The 16,178-nt window shown below is 38.4% G+C and overlaps 1 protein-coding gene and 1 pseudogene across 1 annotated transcript; both read right to left on the bottom strand.

The window, feature by feature from the left end:
- Positions 1-13,068: 13,068 nt before the first annotated feature.
- LOC139874861 (hevamine-A-like) lies at positions 13,069-14,037 on the bottom strand (annotated as a pseudogene).
- Positions 14,038-15,197: 1,160 nt separating this feature from the next.
- On the bottom strand, positions 15,198-15,884 carry LOC139839874 (uncharacterized). The gene has a single exon (XM_071830071.1). It carries the CDS (start codon positions 15,882-15,884, stop codon positions 15,198-15,200), a length of 687 nt encoding a protein of 228 aa, XP_071686172.1.
- Positions 15,885-16,178: the final 294 nt, after the last annotated feature.

Here is a 16,178-nt window from a genome sequence, read left to right as displayed (position 1 = left end):
ATTTAACGAAGCATCACAATAAACCGTCATGTCTTCCACTCCTTCCGGCAACACTAACACCGGAGCTTGACACAATTTCTCTTTTAGCAATTGAAAAGCAATTTCTTGCTCGTTCTCCCAAGTAAATCTCGCGTTCTTCCTCGTCAATTTCATCAACGAAGAAGCGATCTTAGAAAAGTCTTGGATAAACCGACGATAATAACCGGCCAATCCGAGAAAACTTCGAACCTCCGTAGGCGTAGTAGGTTGTCTCCAACTCTTCACCGTCTCGATCTTCCCCGGATCTACTTGAATACCGTCTTTGTTCACAATGTGGCCAAGGAATTGAACCTCCCTTAGCCAAAATTCACATTTGGAGAACTTAGCATACAACTTCTCCTTTCATAAAGTCTTCAACACCTCACACAAATGACGTTCATGTTCGTTCATACTTTTCGAGTAGACTAGTATGTCGTCAATGAACACAATCACCGACTTGTCCAACATAGGTTGGCATACTCGGTTCATAAGGTCCATGAATGCCACCGGTGCATTCGTAAGACCGAAAGGCATAACTACAAACTCAAAATGCCCATAACGCGTTCGAAAAGCCGTTTTCTCGATGTCTTCCTCACGGACCCGCATTTGGTGATAGCCGGATCGTAGGTCGATTTTAGAGAAATACGTTGCACCTTGGAGTTGGTCAAACAAATCGTCAATCTGAGGTAATGGATAACGATTCTTGATCGTTACTTTATTTAACTCCCGATAATCGATGCACATCCGCATACTACCATCCTTCTTCTTTACGAATAAAACCGGAGCACCCTATGGCGAAGCACTCGGTCGAATGAAACCCTTCTCAAGTAACTCTTGGGTTTGATTTAACAACTCTTGCATTTCCGTCGGTAATAAACGATAAGGAGTTTTAGCAATGGGGGTAGCCCCCGGAACCAACTCAATGCGAAATTCAACTTATCTTTCCGCCGGAACACCCGGTAACTCATCCGGAAAAACGTCTTCGAATTCACTAACCACAGGAATTTCACAAATGGGTGGTGGCTCATCACGAGTATCAACAACATGGGCAAGAAAAGCCATGCCACCACTACCGAGGAGACGACGTGCCCGTGCAAAAGTGCATATCGGCACAAGTCTTCTACGCTTATCACCGTGAATAATTAACTCTCCCCCACTTGGGGCCTTTACTCGAATAAATTTTTCATGGCATGCAATATCGGCTCTATTATAATCGAGCCAATCCATACCAACAACGATATCGAAATCACCCAAAGTCATCGGGATAAGATCAATCTTAAAGTTTTCGGCACCAAAAACGACATCACAATTTTTACACACATCAACCACTAGCACCGTCTTGCCGTTCGCTATTTCGACTTCTACCGGGCGACTTAACTTAGCTAACGGTCTATTAAGTCCAGGCACAAATTTTGGAGATACAAACGACAAATTTGCACCGCTATCAAATAGGATCCTTGCCGGATTAGAGTTAACCATAAAAGTACCTGAAACAACTTCGTTGGATTGCTTGGCCTCCTCATTCTCATCAAATAGTTCCGACCCCTAGCCGTGCCCGCCGCCTTTTCTAACTTCTTGACATGATCATTATTCAAATCGGGACATTCCGGCCTCTTGTGCCCCTCCTTTCCACAATTAAAACACGTGACCGACTTTGTCAAACAATCACGGGTGTAATGACTCGACTTCCCACAACTATAACAAGTAGGCACAAAAGTATTTGAACCACCCTTCTTCACACTTCCAATGCTTTCAGACCCCTTCGTGTTCTTGTTTTTCTTGTTTGAAAAGTTAGAATGACTAGAACCTACAAACTTTATTTTGGAAAAAGCGAAATCACTCTTTCTTGGAACCTCCGGCTCAAAACCCCTAGCCAATTCATATAAATCTTCAAAAGACTTAGCCATACCCTGGCTAATCTTACCCTTCAACTCATCACTTAAAGTACGGTAGAAATCTAGCATCAACTTGTGATCAGCGCCAACATACTCCGGACAAAAATGAGTCTTTGCCAAGAAGGTAGACTTGAGAGTAACCAAGTCCATTGAACCTTGTTGCAAATTGTGCAACTCGTCCCGGATTTTATCAAGATCGGAAGAAGTTCGGTATTCTTGGAAAAATTCTTTCTTAAACTCCTCCCATGTCAAGCACATGCATTGCTCTTCACCATATAATTTGATTTTATCATCCCACCACAACTTGCCCTCTTCGCGCAACATGCTAGACCCATACCTCATCTTCTTCTCGGGAGGACACTCCGCGGTACGGAACGCTCCCTCGATATCGGAAATCCAACAAGTGCTTTTCAATGGATCCCTCACCCCATTAAACATCGGAGGTTGAGTATCCTTGAAATTTTTGTAGTGGAAGTCCCGCCTTTCACCCCTACCATTACCTTCACCCCCTTCGCCTCGAGGATAAATGTTTCTAGCCTCTAAAGCCTCCTCTATTGCGACTTTCATTCGATCATTGATCATTTTGGTCACTTGTCCATCAACCGACTCTTGGAAGACCTTTCGGACGTCGTCAAGAAAATCCTTCTTTAGCCTTTTAAAGATGGCCTCAACATTGGCCGTGAGTTCAACGTCCTCACTCGTACTTCCGTCATTGGTGTCGTGTCCATTTCTCATCTTCATTCTATAAAACGAAGTAAATTAAGCAACAAAACGAAAGGACTTAACACATATGTATATACATATACACCACACTACCCCATCTTGCTCAACAATCGCCGTACATCGCTTGTTTGACACGATTTGAACCCGTAACAATGGTAGCTAATCATTGTTACGCGAGCACATCGCATTAACTCACTAGTACCACGTTTATTTCACTTGACGATTTCAAATGCCACACAAAACAATAGCGCATGATTAGTTCACATAAACCTATGCACTAACCAAAACCTGATCCGACCCAAAGTCCTACAAGTCTCGCATAATGCGCACACAAAAAGTCTAAGTCTAGGCGTCTATCTCAAGTCACCTAAATCCCTTAGACCATGCTCTGATACCACTTGTAACAACCCAAACCAAACCACGAACAACCCGCGTAAAAATAACAAATAATTTTTTTTTTTGCTGGAACAGCATATGGCGCGGCGCGCCAAACTGGTCTGTCCCAAAAGTCATGAAACGCGAAAAAGATCGGCCACTTCCCGACATAATTAGACAAAACGCTTTTAAAAACATATTCAAACATGTAAAACTAACACAATTCAAACATAAAATAAGTTTTACAAAGCAGGGCCCACTTTGGCCGTTTTACGAGTTTAATACATAACGTGAGTTTCGACCACCAAAAAGTTTAAGTACCAAACGACACGATGAGCATGGTGTTTGGGATTAAACTACCCAAGTCATGGTCAAACTCCAAAAGCTAACACATCCAAAAGGCGTCCCCTAACAAGCGGGATCTCTAATCCAACCGTATGCCCTTACCCTTATCCACGCCGGAACCTATAAAATGGTAAACAACGAGAGGGTAAGCTAACGCTTAGTGAATAGAATAAATATATACATGCATATAAAACTTACGTACTCGCATCCACGATATCATATAACGCATACAAACGCATAACGTCTCAATAAACAAGCTAGTATCGTCAGTTCGTACAACTAGCAACATCAATAGCATAATATTCATAATAATAATTAAATGCTAACGTCAACAACTATAAACCATGGTTAACTAATATCTTCGCAAGGGAATGACTTCGCGAAACAAGTCATCGATGTTCATAACAACCGTTAGCTCCCAAAAACGGCTATGGTATGCTAACCCCCGAGGTGTTCCAAAAACGGCTATGGCATCACCCCCAAGTGTTCCCAAAAATGGCTATGGTATCACTTGATCAACGTGTGAGTAAAACACGGCTATTACTCACAATCGTGTACACAAACACGGCTATGTGCACAATAACTCGGATAAAAATGTGGGAGTAAAACACGGCTATTACTCGCCACTATATGCACAAACAAGGCTATGTGCATAAATATAAAACGTGGACAAAACGGAATCACGGTCATAAAACGGCTATGTGACACCATTAATACGGCACGTAAATCCTATACATACATATAGATTTTCCATCACCTCAAAGTCTTGATGAGAGATAATCAAGCTCGAAAATCTTCAATGTAACGTACATATTACATTATACATAATATCAATCACAAACTCAAGTTGGTCAACCAACTAAAACTCCATTCTAGTGTTATCTTGATCCATGGTGCAATTTCGACCCATTTACACCCTTAACCCTAATATTTAGGTTAACATCCCCAAAACCCTAATCATTAGCTAAGTTAGGTTTAAAACGCATTTCAACACAAGGTCTATGCATTGCACAACAACATTAACTAACTTAGGTCCATTTTGACCCATTTGACCAAATTAAGGTCAACACACCCATTTCGGGTCATCCACCAACCCACACAACGCCCATATACTCATCTCTAGGTGTGCTAGTAATTTACTAACTAAATTAAGCTCATAAACATCAATTAATACTTTGAAAAACCCTAGTTAATCATCTTTAGGTCTACATGACCCAAATTCACCCAAAACACCCAATTTACTAACAAAGTGGGTTTTAAGTTCACAATTAACCCTAGCACTAACCCTTTCACAAAATTAAATTAGGAAATCAAGATTAGAGCGTACCACTACAATCAAAACGTAGCTAGAGGATAGATGAACAACTTTAAAGCTCGCACTTAGACCAGAAATCAGCTTCTTCTTCCTTGATTTGAGTTCTCTCACTCTAGAAAACCCTTTCTCTCACTAAATTAATTTAGAAGAGGTGAAGTAGATGAAAATGGAGTTAATGAGGCTCCAAAACTGATCTAGAGCCTTTAATTCGGGCCCCCATGTGTAATTACCAAAAAGCCCTCAAAATATCTAATTATAAAGGAATCTGTCATAGAACAATGGCGCGGCGCGCCAAATGGTCGCGCGGCGCGCCAAACGCCCAGACCAGTTTTTCTGCATTTTTTTAATATGTACAACCAAAACCCCACTTCAAGTACATTAACTACACTTATGTACACTACAAATAAACGGGTCTTACATGAACACCACCACCTACATGTTTATCATACAAACCGAGATTTACCACCATCACAGCTGTAGTAAACCACCACTTCTTTTACTCTCTATATTTTTCTCTCTCTCTATTCTCTCTACAATTCGAATTCAAACACCACAGGCCACCCTATGACTCTGCTTAGTGCCAATGTTTGAACCATTCGCTCTTTTCTGTTTCTAAATGGACTGCTATTGCCACACTTTTGATATACGAAGAAACAAGGAATTTGATAAGGATATAAATAATGATGAAAAGGAAGGCTAAAGTTTTGAGTGCATGTAGTTCCCTTTGTGGCTGACATTTTACAAACCAAACCCCATATGATTAATTTTTCTTGAGCTGTTTAATGATTGGAGTTTCCTTTTGAATCATGTAAACAAAATAGAAAGGAAAAGAAATGGAATCCTATGGTTATAGCAAAAAGTTGATAAATATATTTGGGTCGTATTAGTGGTGCTGTAGGGCCGATAACAACTAAATAAGAGAATAAGTATTTAGAAGTGGGACGGTTTAAAGCTTGAATGGCCAACATATTATAACCCCACTTGATAAAACTTTTGAGTTGTGTTTTTCTTTTTCATTCTTGTTTCCATTTGAATCGTGCAAATAAACAGAATTGGGACGAGCTATTAATAGTCTGAGGTGTTATCTTGGGCCAAAGGAGTTGTATTTTGGGCCGTATTAATTTATTCTGATTTTCTAATTGGGCTAGTGAATACTTGTGCTTAGGAAACTGATTTTGGGCAGAAACAATTTAGGCCAAATGAGGTATATAATGATATGTTATACGATGACATTGGTTATGATGATACCGCAAGATGATGATGGTATGATACTGAATGATTAGAATGATGATGATGTATTAATAAAGATACCGTGAGTTAATAAAAGAAAATGATGATGATTAGATTATGATGTAATAATATATGGTGATGATGATCATGATCATGATCATGATTATGAAAGAAAGACGATGATAATAAGAAATCACGATGGTGATTATAGTGGTACATGATGATGGAGTTAAGGAATGATGGGTTATATAAAAATAAATCTGAGTTTAATCAGAAAAGTGAGGTCCGATGAGCGGTTAAGGATGTTATCGGGGTAGCGGGACGTCGCGGGTTCAAACCCGGACTTGGGCATTTTTTTTAAAGGACTACTTCTTTGAGGTAGTTACTTATTACTCATTATTATTATTACTTATTATTATTATTATTATTATTATTATTATTATTATTATTATTATTATTATTATTATTATTATTATTATTATTATTATTATCGTATCATTTTTAGTATTAACATAAGTATTATTATTACTAATATTATCATTTTATGAATTACTAAAATAAGTATCATTATTATTTTTATCATTTTTATTATTAGTATTATTACTATTATTAGTATTATTATTACTAAGTATTATAAATATTATTGTTATTACTATTATCATTATCACCATTCTTACATTTAACATTAAAAATTATTATTTTTAACATTATTATTACTATTTTCATTATTTGTATTACTAATATTACCATTAGTATTATTATTACTATTACAACAAATATTATTTATGTAAAATATAATTATTACATATAACATAACTATATTAATATTTTTTTTATTTTTCTAAAGTATATAAAATAAATTAAATATAGTTAATTAAATTATTAAGGAAACACATAATTAAAATAACAATTAAATCACTAATAATATATAAATTTGTTCGATTACCATTATATGTGTTAATATATATATATATATATATATATATATATATATATATATATATATATATATATATATATATATATATATATATATAAATGATATAGGTTCGTGAATCCGAGGCCAACCCTGCATTGTTCAATGTCGTCATATGTATTTTTACTACAAAATACAGTATAGTGAGTTTCATTTGCTCCCTATTTAAATGCTTTTGCAATATATATATTTTTGGGACTGAGAATACATGCGCTTTTATAAATGTTTGACGAAATAGACACAAGTAATTAAAACTACATTCTATGGTTGAATGATCGAAGCCGAATATGCCCCTTTTGCTTGGTAACCTAAGAATTAGTAAACCAGTCTACTAATTGATGCGAATCCTAAAGATAGATCTATTGGGCCTAACAAACCCCATCCGTTGTTGCGGATGCTTTAGTACTTCGATTTTTTTAATCATGTCCGAAGGATGTCCTGCAATGATGGGGATATTCTTATATGCATCTTGTTAATGTCGGTTACTAGGTGTTCAATCCATATGAATGATTTTTAAACACTTGCGAGTGTATGATTATTGAATAAAGGAAATCTTGTGGTCTATTAAAATAATGGAAATGATTGATTATGATAAACTAATGAACTCACCAACCTTTTGGTTGACACTTGAAAGCATGTTTATTCTCAGGTATGAAAGAAATCTTCCGCTGTGCATTTGCTCATTTTAGAGATATTACTTGGAGTCATTCATGACATATTTCAAAAGACGTTGCATTCGAGTCGTTGAGTTCATCAAGATTATTATTAAGATAATTATAGTTGGATATTTTATGAAATGGTATGATTGTCATCTTCTTTCGATGTAATGAAAGTTTGTCTTTTAAAAACGAATGCAATGTTTGTAAAATGTAACATATAGAGGTCAAGTACCTCGCGATGTAACCAAATGTAATGTATTCGTCCAGATGGATTAGGACAGGTCACGACACAACTAATGTTCATCTTGATGCAGCTAAAAGGATCCTTCGTTATGTGAAAGGATCAATTGGCCACGGCTTGTGGTAAAAGAAGTGTGATGATGTTTTGTTAAACGGTTTCGTAGATGCAGATTGGATGAGAGATGCAAATGATCGCCATTCAACTTCGGGTTACTGTTTTAACATGGGTTCCTAGTTATTTCATGGTGTAGCAAGAAGCAAGATGTTGTTGCTTTGTCTAGCACGGAAGCGGAATACATAGCTGCAACTATGGCAGCTCAAGAGTGTACTTGGCTAAGAAGATTGATTGGTGACATACTTGAAGAAGTAGATTATGCCATCAAATTGAAATGTGACAACGAAAGTGCAATCAAACTTGCTTCGAATCCTGATTTTCATGCTCGTACTAAGCATATAGAAATGCGGATCATTCATGAAAAGGTTTTTTAGCGGGGAAATCGAGCTAGCAAATGTAAGGACAAATGATCAAGTAGCCGACATCTTTACTAAAGCTCTAATGAAAGCCAAGTTCATGGAATTTCGAGAGGCGTTGGGAATTTTTGATCGTGAGTTTGCACTAAGGGGGAGTGTTAAAATGTTAGTGCACAACTCAAGTGGCGCAAGTTGCTCAACTTGCTCAACTTGATTTCGGATTTTATTGCTTAAGTTGCTACTTTAGGTGTTTAGTGGCCAACTTGACATTATCTTTTATGACATACTTATATAATCAAGTTGCCTTTTATCTTGTTTTATTAGGTCTAGTTGTCATATTGGTGTGTTCACATGTATGCTAGTTGTTATATTGGTGTGTTCACATGTATGCTAGTTGTCATCTAGCTTTACTAGTGGGTCTAGTTGTTGGTGTGTTATGATTATGTTTTGCTTTAATCCTTTATACAAAGATTTGATTGTAACCATTTGAAATCAATCCAACACATTTATTTTCCATATCTTTTGTTCATATTATTTCCTAAACCTCTCATTACTAGCAAATAACTTGTTGTTTTATAGTCCTTGTGGTTTGTACCAAAATGTTGATTTAGCCCTTGTGATTTTTTTATGGAGATAGTCCCTGTGGTTTATCAATGTTGCTAATTTAGTCCCTATTTCCGACGAACATCTAAATTATTCATTAAATGAATGTATGCGAGATGCATGTGAGAGTACTATAGTCTTTGAATATGACAAAAGGTGAAACGGGTCGAAGTAGCACCAGGTCAAACCAGATCAAATAAACATGGTGTCAGTGTTGACCACTCCCACTTTCGATGTCAAAGTCAACACCGTCAAATACTGCAACGTCAAGTGGACGTGAAGACGATTTTCCACCCAAGAAGTTGTTCCAGTTGTATGTAGCAACTTGTATTGCAACTTCAGTGGAAGATAGTGAGCAGCTTCCGGCTGTACCACTAATTGAAAGAATAATCTTGATTCATTTGGCTTAGCAAGATTTAATGTCTGAGCTTAATTTGGTGCAACCATTTATACAAGGTTCACAATGACCTGTAACTTTGTAAGGTTGACAATTGGTCTTCAGTTAAATGCTTTAGATGATGATGCTATTGACTTGAAGGATGTTAACCCTTATAAGTGTGATATCCTTTGCTTATTAGCCAGAGTAACCCTTTTACAAATAAATGTCTGAAGATAAATCTATATAATTGGCAAGTTGTGATGTAATACGCTCCACTGCTCCAGGGACCAGGGTTACTCCTTTATTTATCTATTTATTTAACTTAAATCATCCACATATAAATCCAGACATTATAATAATAATAATAATAATAATAATAATAATAATAATAATAATAATAATAATGGGAGTGGAAATGGGAGTGGGTCTTAATGGCTGTCAAAATGGGAGTGGAAATGGGCTAGTTAGAAGTTCTCTTATCAAGCATCTTAGTGATCGTCATTGTGGTATCGATGCGCGGGATATCACTCGACACTCTCTTACTTCTAATTTGGGTGTTTATACTGAGGCTGATGTTACTTTTAGGCGTATGGGAATTTGGTTATGTGGTGTTTGCTACAAAGCACACACGGTACGTGCTAAGTGCCGCCATGGTAGGGGCCCGGATGTGCCGCCCCCCGATGAGGGAAATGGTGTTGTTCGTTTTGTGCTTCATAATTTTTCCAAGCCACTAGCTCCCTCTTCTCCTGCTCGACTTTGTATTGAGGATGGTTCAGTGCGTGATCATTACGATGGTTTTGACGTGGCTCTCCTTGATCGGTTGTTCTCTAAGGGGTTTCGCACGGTTAAGTCTATCCCTCCCAAGTGTCGTTTGGGGTTTTCTCGGGTTTTGAAAGGTGCTCTTGATAAGGTGATCTCTAAGCCTGATGACATTTCTAGTTGGGTCTCTTTGTTGGTGTTACCCCTTTGTACCCTTAAAACCTTTCGGCCACGGAGTAGTCGCGAGTCTAGGTCTTCGGTAAAGCGTCGGCATCAGGAAGAGAATATTTCCCGTGCTATTTGCTCTTGGGGGACAGCGGGTGGAAGTTTACAGCTTGTGAGGGAGTATTTGGCTGAGGATTCTCCTATGTTGTCAGTGGTTGATGATGAGGTCCTTGATTTGGAAGAGCGTAATATTAAGCAGTGTCGTAGGAAGATTTGTGATGGCCATTACACTGCTGCAGCTCGTGTTCTTTCTTCATCAGGCGTTGCTCCTTATAATGACGCCACACTGGCGGACTTGCTGTCTAAGCACCCTTCTTCTATAGCTCCATCCTTGCCTGATATGACGGTTGATCACCTTCACCTCGTTACGACTTCTGCTGTTATTTTGGGCCAGATTAAAAGTTTTCCTCGGGGCACTTCATGTGGTAGGGATGGTTTACGTGCACAACACCTTATGGATTGCTTGAGTGGTGCTGCTGTGGCAGTCTCGGATGAGTTGGTTGGCTCTATTACCGGGGTCGTTAATCTCTTTCTAGCTGGAAGGTGCCCTATGGAATTAGGAGAGTATATAGCTAGTGCTCCCCTCACACCGCTTGTCAAGCCCGGCGGTGGTCTTCGTCCTATAGCTGTGGGTACTGTTTGGCGACGTCTTGTTTCGAAGGTTGGCGCTGCTATGGTTGGCCAGTCTTTGGGAAGTTACTTCGATGGTCTTCAATTTGGTGTTGGTGTTTCTTCAGGTGGTGAGGCAATTCTTCATGCTGTGAATCGGTTGATTGAGGATCGTGGCTCTGATGTTGGCCTCTCTATGTTATTAGTTGATTTTCAAAATGCTTTCAATCTAGTTGATCGTACGGTCATGTTACGTGAAGTTCGCCGCTTTTGTCCGAGCATTTCTCGGTGGGTTGAATTTTGCTACTCTAATCCAGCCAGATTGTATTATGGGAACCACACCTTATGGTCTTCTCAGGGGGTGCAACAGGGTGATCCCCTTGGTCCGCTGCTTTTTGCTTTGGTCTTACAACCCTTGGTTTCTAAAATCAGAGATAATTTTGAGGTTTGTCTTCAGGCGTGGTATTTGGATGATGGCACTATTATTGGGGACACTTTGGTGGTGGGGAAGGTTTTGCATTTGATTATGGAGGATGGGCCTCGTTTTGGGCTACATCTCAACGTTGAAAAAACAGAAATTTTCTGGCCTACGGAGGACCCTCGCAGCAGGCAAGTAGGTGTCTTTCCTCCTAATATTGCTCGGCCTTTAAATGGTGTTAAGTTGCTAGGGGCCCCCGCAACTTCCGATCTTGGTTTTAGTAGTGAACTGGTGATGCAAAGGGTGACCAAGTCCATTGCGCTTATGGATAAGGTTGCTAAGCTTGATGATCCTCAGTGTGAGTTGTTGTTGCTTAGGGCATGTACGGGAGTTTCTAAACTCTACTTTACCTTACGTACTTGTCCTCCTAGTATATTTAGGGCGGCTCAACGCGCTTTCGATGAAGCCCTTCGATCTTCTTTGGAGCGTATTGTTACTGCTTCAGGGCCTGGGTTTGGTGATTGGCAGTGGCGGCTTGCCACCTTGCCATTTGCATTTGGAGGGCTTGGTGTTTATTCTGCGGGAGATGTTCGTCATTATGCTTTTCTGGCTTCTCGATTACAGTCTGCTGGGTTGCAGATCAAGCTCTTACGTCATACGGGTATTGTTGGTCTTGGTCGTGATTTTGAAGATGCATTGGGTCTGTTTAATAATACGGTTGGGTTTGATATTTTAGGTAATCCGAGTGAGGTCGCTGCCCCAATACTCATGAAGAAATTGGCAGATGTTTATTTCACAAAGGTTACCGCTTCTGCAGAATCCACTTTTTCGTTATCTCCCCGACAATCGGCCTTATGGAAATCACAGCAGGGTGATCACACATCTGCTTGGCTAAGGGCAGTCCCTATTTTGGGGTTGGGTCAGACGATGAACGCAAAGACTTACCGATGTGTGTTGTGCTACCGGTTAGGTGTTCCTTTATTCTCTATCTCGACGGCATGCTCTTCCTGTTCAAGGGTTTTTACTGGGGATATTTTCGGGGATCACGCCGTGTCTTGTGCTGGTATGGTGGGTATTAAGCATCGACATAATATTGTTCGGGATTCCCTTGTTGATGTTTGTTATCGATCTGGGATTTCAGCGAGAAAGGAGGTTGACATTGGGTTGTCTGGAGGGAACGACAGGGCCCTCAGACCTGCTGATGTGTTACTTTATTCCTGGGATTGTGGTCGCGATGTTTGTGTTGACTTGACAGGGTCTTCTCCTTTGACGCTGTCTGGGATTTCTGACTTTGTCCCTGGACGTGCTGTGGTTGATGCAGCTCGTCGGAAGCGGGTCAAGTACGAATCTAGCTGTCAGGCGATTGGTTATGGTTTCATTCCTTTCTCATTTTCTTCCCTGGGGGAATTAGAGAAGGAGGCTGTTTCTTTGCTAAAGCGGGTTCAGAAGAGTTCGATGGCGCAAGATATTAGTGCCGGTGCTGCTGCTCATATTTTTACTAGGATAGGTTTTGCTATTGCTAGAGGTGTGGGGGCCCAGATTGTCTCTAGGCTTCCCACTAATTTTTTGTAAGTTTTAAATCTTTTAAGTTTTTTTTTTTATTATTATTATTATTATTATTATTATTATTATTATTATTATTATATAATAATAATAATAATAATATAATAATAATAATAATAATAATAATAATAATAATAATAATAATAATAATAATAATAATAATAATAATAATAATAATAATTATTATTATTATTATTATTATTATTATTATTATTATTATTATTATTAGATATAAACAACAAAATACATAAAAAGTTCACCAGTAAACATCACATTTCTAAGTTTAGAAATGCAAAAACTAAACATGACTTTTAATGGCAGAACTATATCCAGATTGATCACCATAGTATTTGGACCAAAGCATAACACCTCCATACTTATCAGACCTCTTAATTACCGGAAGAATCTTTTCAGTAAGATCATAAACAGGAATAAATCCACTTCCGGCAGCATCAGGAGCTGTCGGAAGCCCTAAAATTATCTTTCTTGCCGGAATGTCAGAACTCCATTGTTTCCAAGATTTTTCAATACTGTTTACGCCTCCGTAACTATATTGACATGGCGGATTATTAAAAAACTGTACCCAAACATAATCAAAAACACCAGTTTGCAGTGCCGTCCCAACCCATGCGTCTGGATACGGACACTGAGGTGCTGCAGTCAAATAAACCTTCTTTCCGCGCTTACTATAAGCGGATAAGTACCTCGCCAGGTCATCCCAGTATTGATCATTTCCACTTTTCGATGTCAAAGTCAACTCCATCCAATACCGCATTGCCAAGTGGACGTGTAGACGAGTCTCCACCCAAGAAATTGTTCCAGATATAATTAGCAACTTGTCTTGCGTCTGCAGATGAAGCTAACGAGTAGCCTCCAACCGCGCCACCAATTGAAAGTATGATTTTGATTCCTTTTGATTGACAAGATTTGATGTCCCAGCTCAAATCGGTGCACCCGTTGCTACTTGGATCGCAATGGCCCGCAAGATTGATAACCGGGTTCTGTCCATTTCCAAATGAGGAAAGAAAAGCGATGTTTATGTACTCATAATTTCCCGTAGAACAGGTATCTGCAAGTGTTCCTTCGTTCCCGTTTTGACCCCAATAAATGGAAATTTTACCTGTATTAGAACTTGTAACAAGAAACAGCATCAAGATGAAGGACAGAAATGTCATTAAAATATTAGATTGGAAAAACATTTTCAGTCGATTGTGTTTGTGTCATTGTGTGCAGTTATGTATCTGCAAGTTTGTGTATAAACTTGTGCATCGTTCTTGTTTATTGATGATATCGTTTTGTTGGAAGTTAGTTGTGGTGTTATGTTTGTAGTGTAATTGTTAAAAATCCAGCTCATATAGTTGTAAAGGATTATTTATGTTACTTGTTCTTAGACTGTTATCGTGTTTTATAGGAGTAATACTAATACTAATGCGTAAATTATATGTAGCATTGATGTTGCCTACCATTAATTTAATATTAATAATTATAAAATTATTGGATCTTGATATTGTCTCTTTCGCATCCTCTGCTGATCGGATCCAATTTACAGAGTGAAGACAATCACATTTGTCCAAAGAATTCACCAGTTTAGATATAAATGAAACAAACTCATCAACAAAACCTTTCACATCCTAACATTGAATAAGGAATAATTTAGTTCACGACATCAATTTCATCATGGTTCAAAGAGTAGAATGAAATATTTCTTATAATATAAATATGTTGGGGACAAACTGGGCTAAAAGAGATGGTCCTTTTATCATCTATCTGGCTAAGAAAAAACAGAAGACTGATGGCCAGAACGTATGTGAATCTCTTTTCCCAAATATATATAGCTAAAGAAAACTTGTCGGCCCAATAAAATTATGATCAAAGTCCATACTAATATACTAGTATAAAATTGGCTCCACTATTGCTCTTACTATCAAGGAGTAACAAATATTAGTATAGTATTAGCATTAGTATCTTGTAGTGTCACTAACATTTTACCTCCAAATCAAAATCTATATATTTAGATAGAAATTTGTTGATACATGTTATGAACCTTGTAGAAACCCTTCATGAGCCAACGTTCCTGTTGGTCAGGATTTTTCTTTTTTTTTTTGAAAAGCAAGTAAAACTTTCATTCATATAATGGGATAATTACAAGTCCTATAATCTATACAATATGAAGATGCAATATAATATGTGAAAGTACGAGAGGACAGGAACACACGAAAACGTGAGCGAAGAGACATTAAACACCACGGCACTTGAATGAGATCAAGCTGGGTAGGAGTGGACAGACAGTACCGCAATTGTGATGACAAAGTTGACTACTACTACTCATTTAACCAAGTGAATAATGGGGATCTAAGTCATATCTTCGTGTGCCGATGAGATCTTGAAGCCGAATTAGCCAATACCCACTCTTTGAATGTTTAGGAATGTGTAAAACGATGGGTTGATAAGCCATTGGTGCCATTCGATTGAAGATTTCTTTGATCTTTTAGAAATCCATGAGAAAGTTTGCGCTTGGATCTCGGAAAGTATAGTGGCGGGGCACCAATCTTTTTTGCTAAAGACCTTGGCGTTACGATACTTCCATATCATGTAGATTGTGGTCCATTTTGTTGCTTGCCAGATATATTTACCAAGGGACGATGTGGTGAATGTTTGATCCGTTAATGTTGTATCGTGGAAGTTGGAGAACGTGTTTGTGGGGAGGTTCCACCAAGCTAGGATTAAGTTCCAGAGTGCTTCAGTTGTAATGCATTGGAATAAAATATGCTCTATAGATTCAACATGTGAGTTGCAAAGTGGACAAAGTATGGTGTCGAGATCAATGTTTCGCTTGTCGAGTTCAACTCTGGTCGGGATTCTACCTAGTATGACCCTCCAAATGAAAATGTTGATTTTTTGCGGTATGAGTTTGTTTCTAGGTGTTTTGAAGGTTGAAGTAGGTAATTCGAGTTTGAGATTGTCGAGAATTGATGAGAGGGATTTTGTAGTGAACAATCTGGAATTATCTAGGTTCCACTTCCAAGTATCGGGATTTTCAGAAAGGCTAATGGAAGAAAGAAGGTTGTTTAGTTCCGACATTTCGTTAAGTGAACGGCCGTAAGGTTCTCGAGCCCAGTTCCAAGATCCGGAAGTATGCGAGTTGGAAGATGATATGCGTTAGACTAATGCATTTTTATTTGATTCAAGCATGAAAAGTCTTCTGAATTGATTGCTAAAAGTTTCGGATCCGCACCATTTTTCAAGCCAAAATTTAGTGTTGTTTCCATTCCCTAAGCGCTTTGATATTGAGTTGGAGAAATTAGCACCGAGGTTGTCTACGATTTTTTCGGCCTTGATGATTTCATTCCAAATTGTGGTACCTGCAACATTTCT

The sequence above is a fragment of the Rutidosis leptorrhynchoides genome, chromosome 1 (assembly GCF_046630445.1).
Source record: "Rutidosis leptorrhynchoides isolate AG116_Rl617_1_P2 chromosome 1, CSIRO_AGI_Rlap_v1, whole genome shotgun sequence".
Lineage (NCBI taxonomy): Eukaryota > Viridiplantae > Streptophyta > Magnoliopsida > Asterales > Asteraceae > Rutidosis > Rutidosis leptorrhynchoides.
This window is presented reverse-complemented; position numbering and strand designations above follow the sequence as displayed.

Bases quoted from the DNA above. Each gene is read 5' to 3' on its own strand.
- LOC139839874 (XM_071830071.1), bottom strand. From the start codon at position 15,884: ATGTCGGAACTAAACAACCTTCTTTCTTCCATTAGCCTTTCTGAAAAT.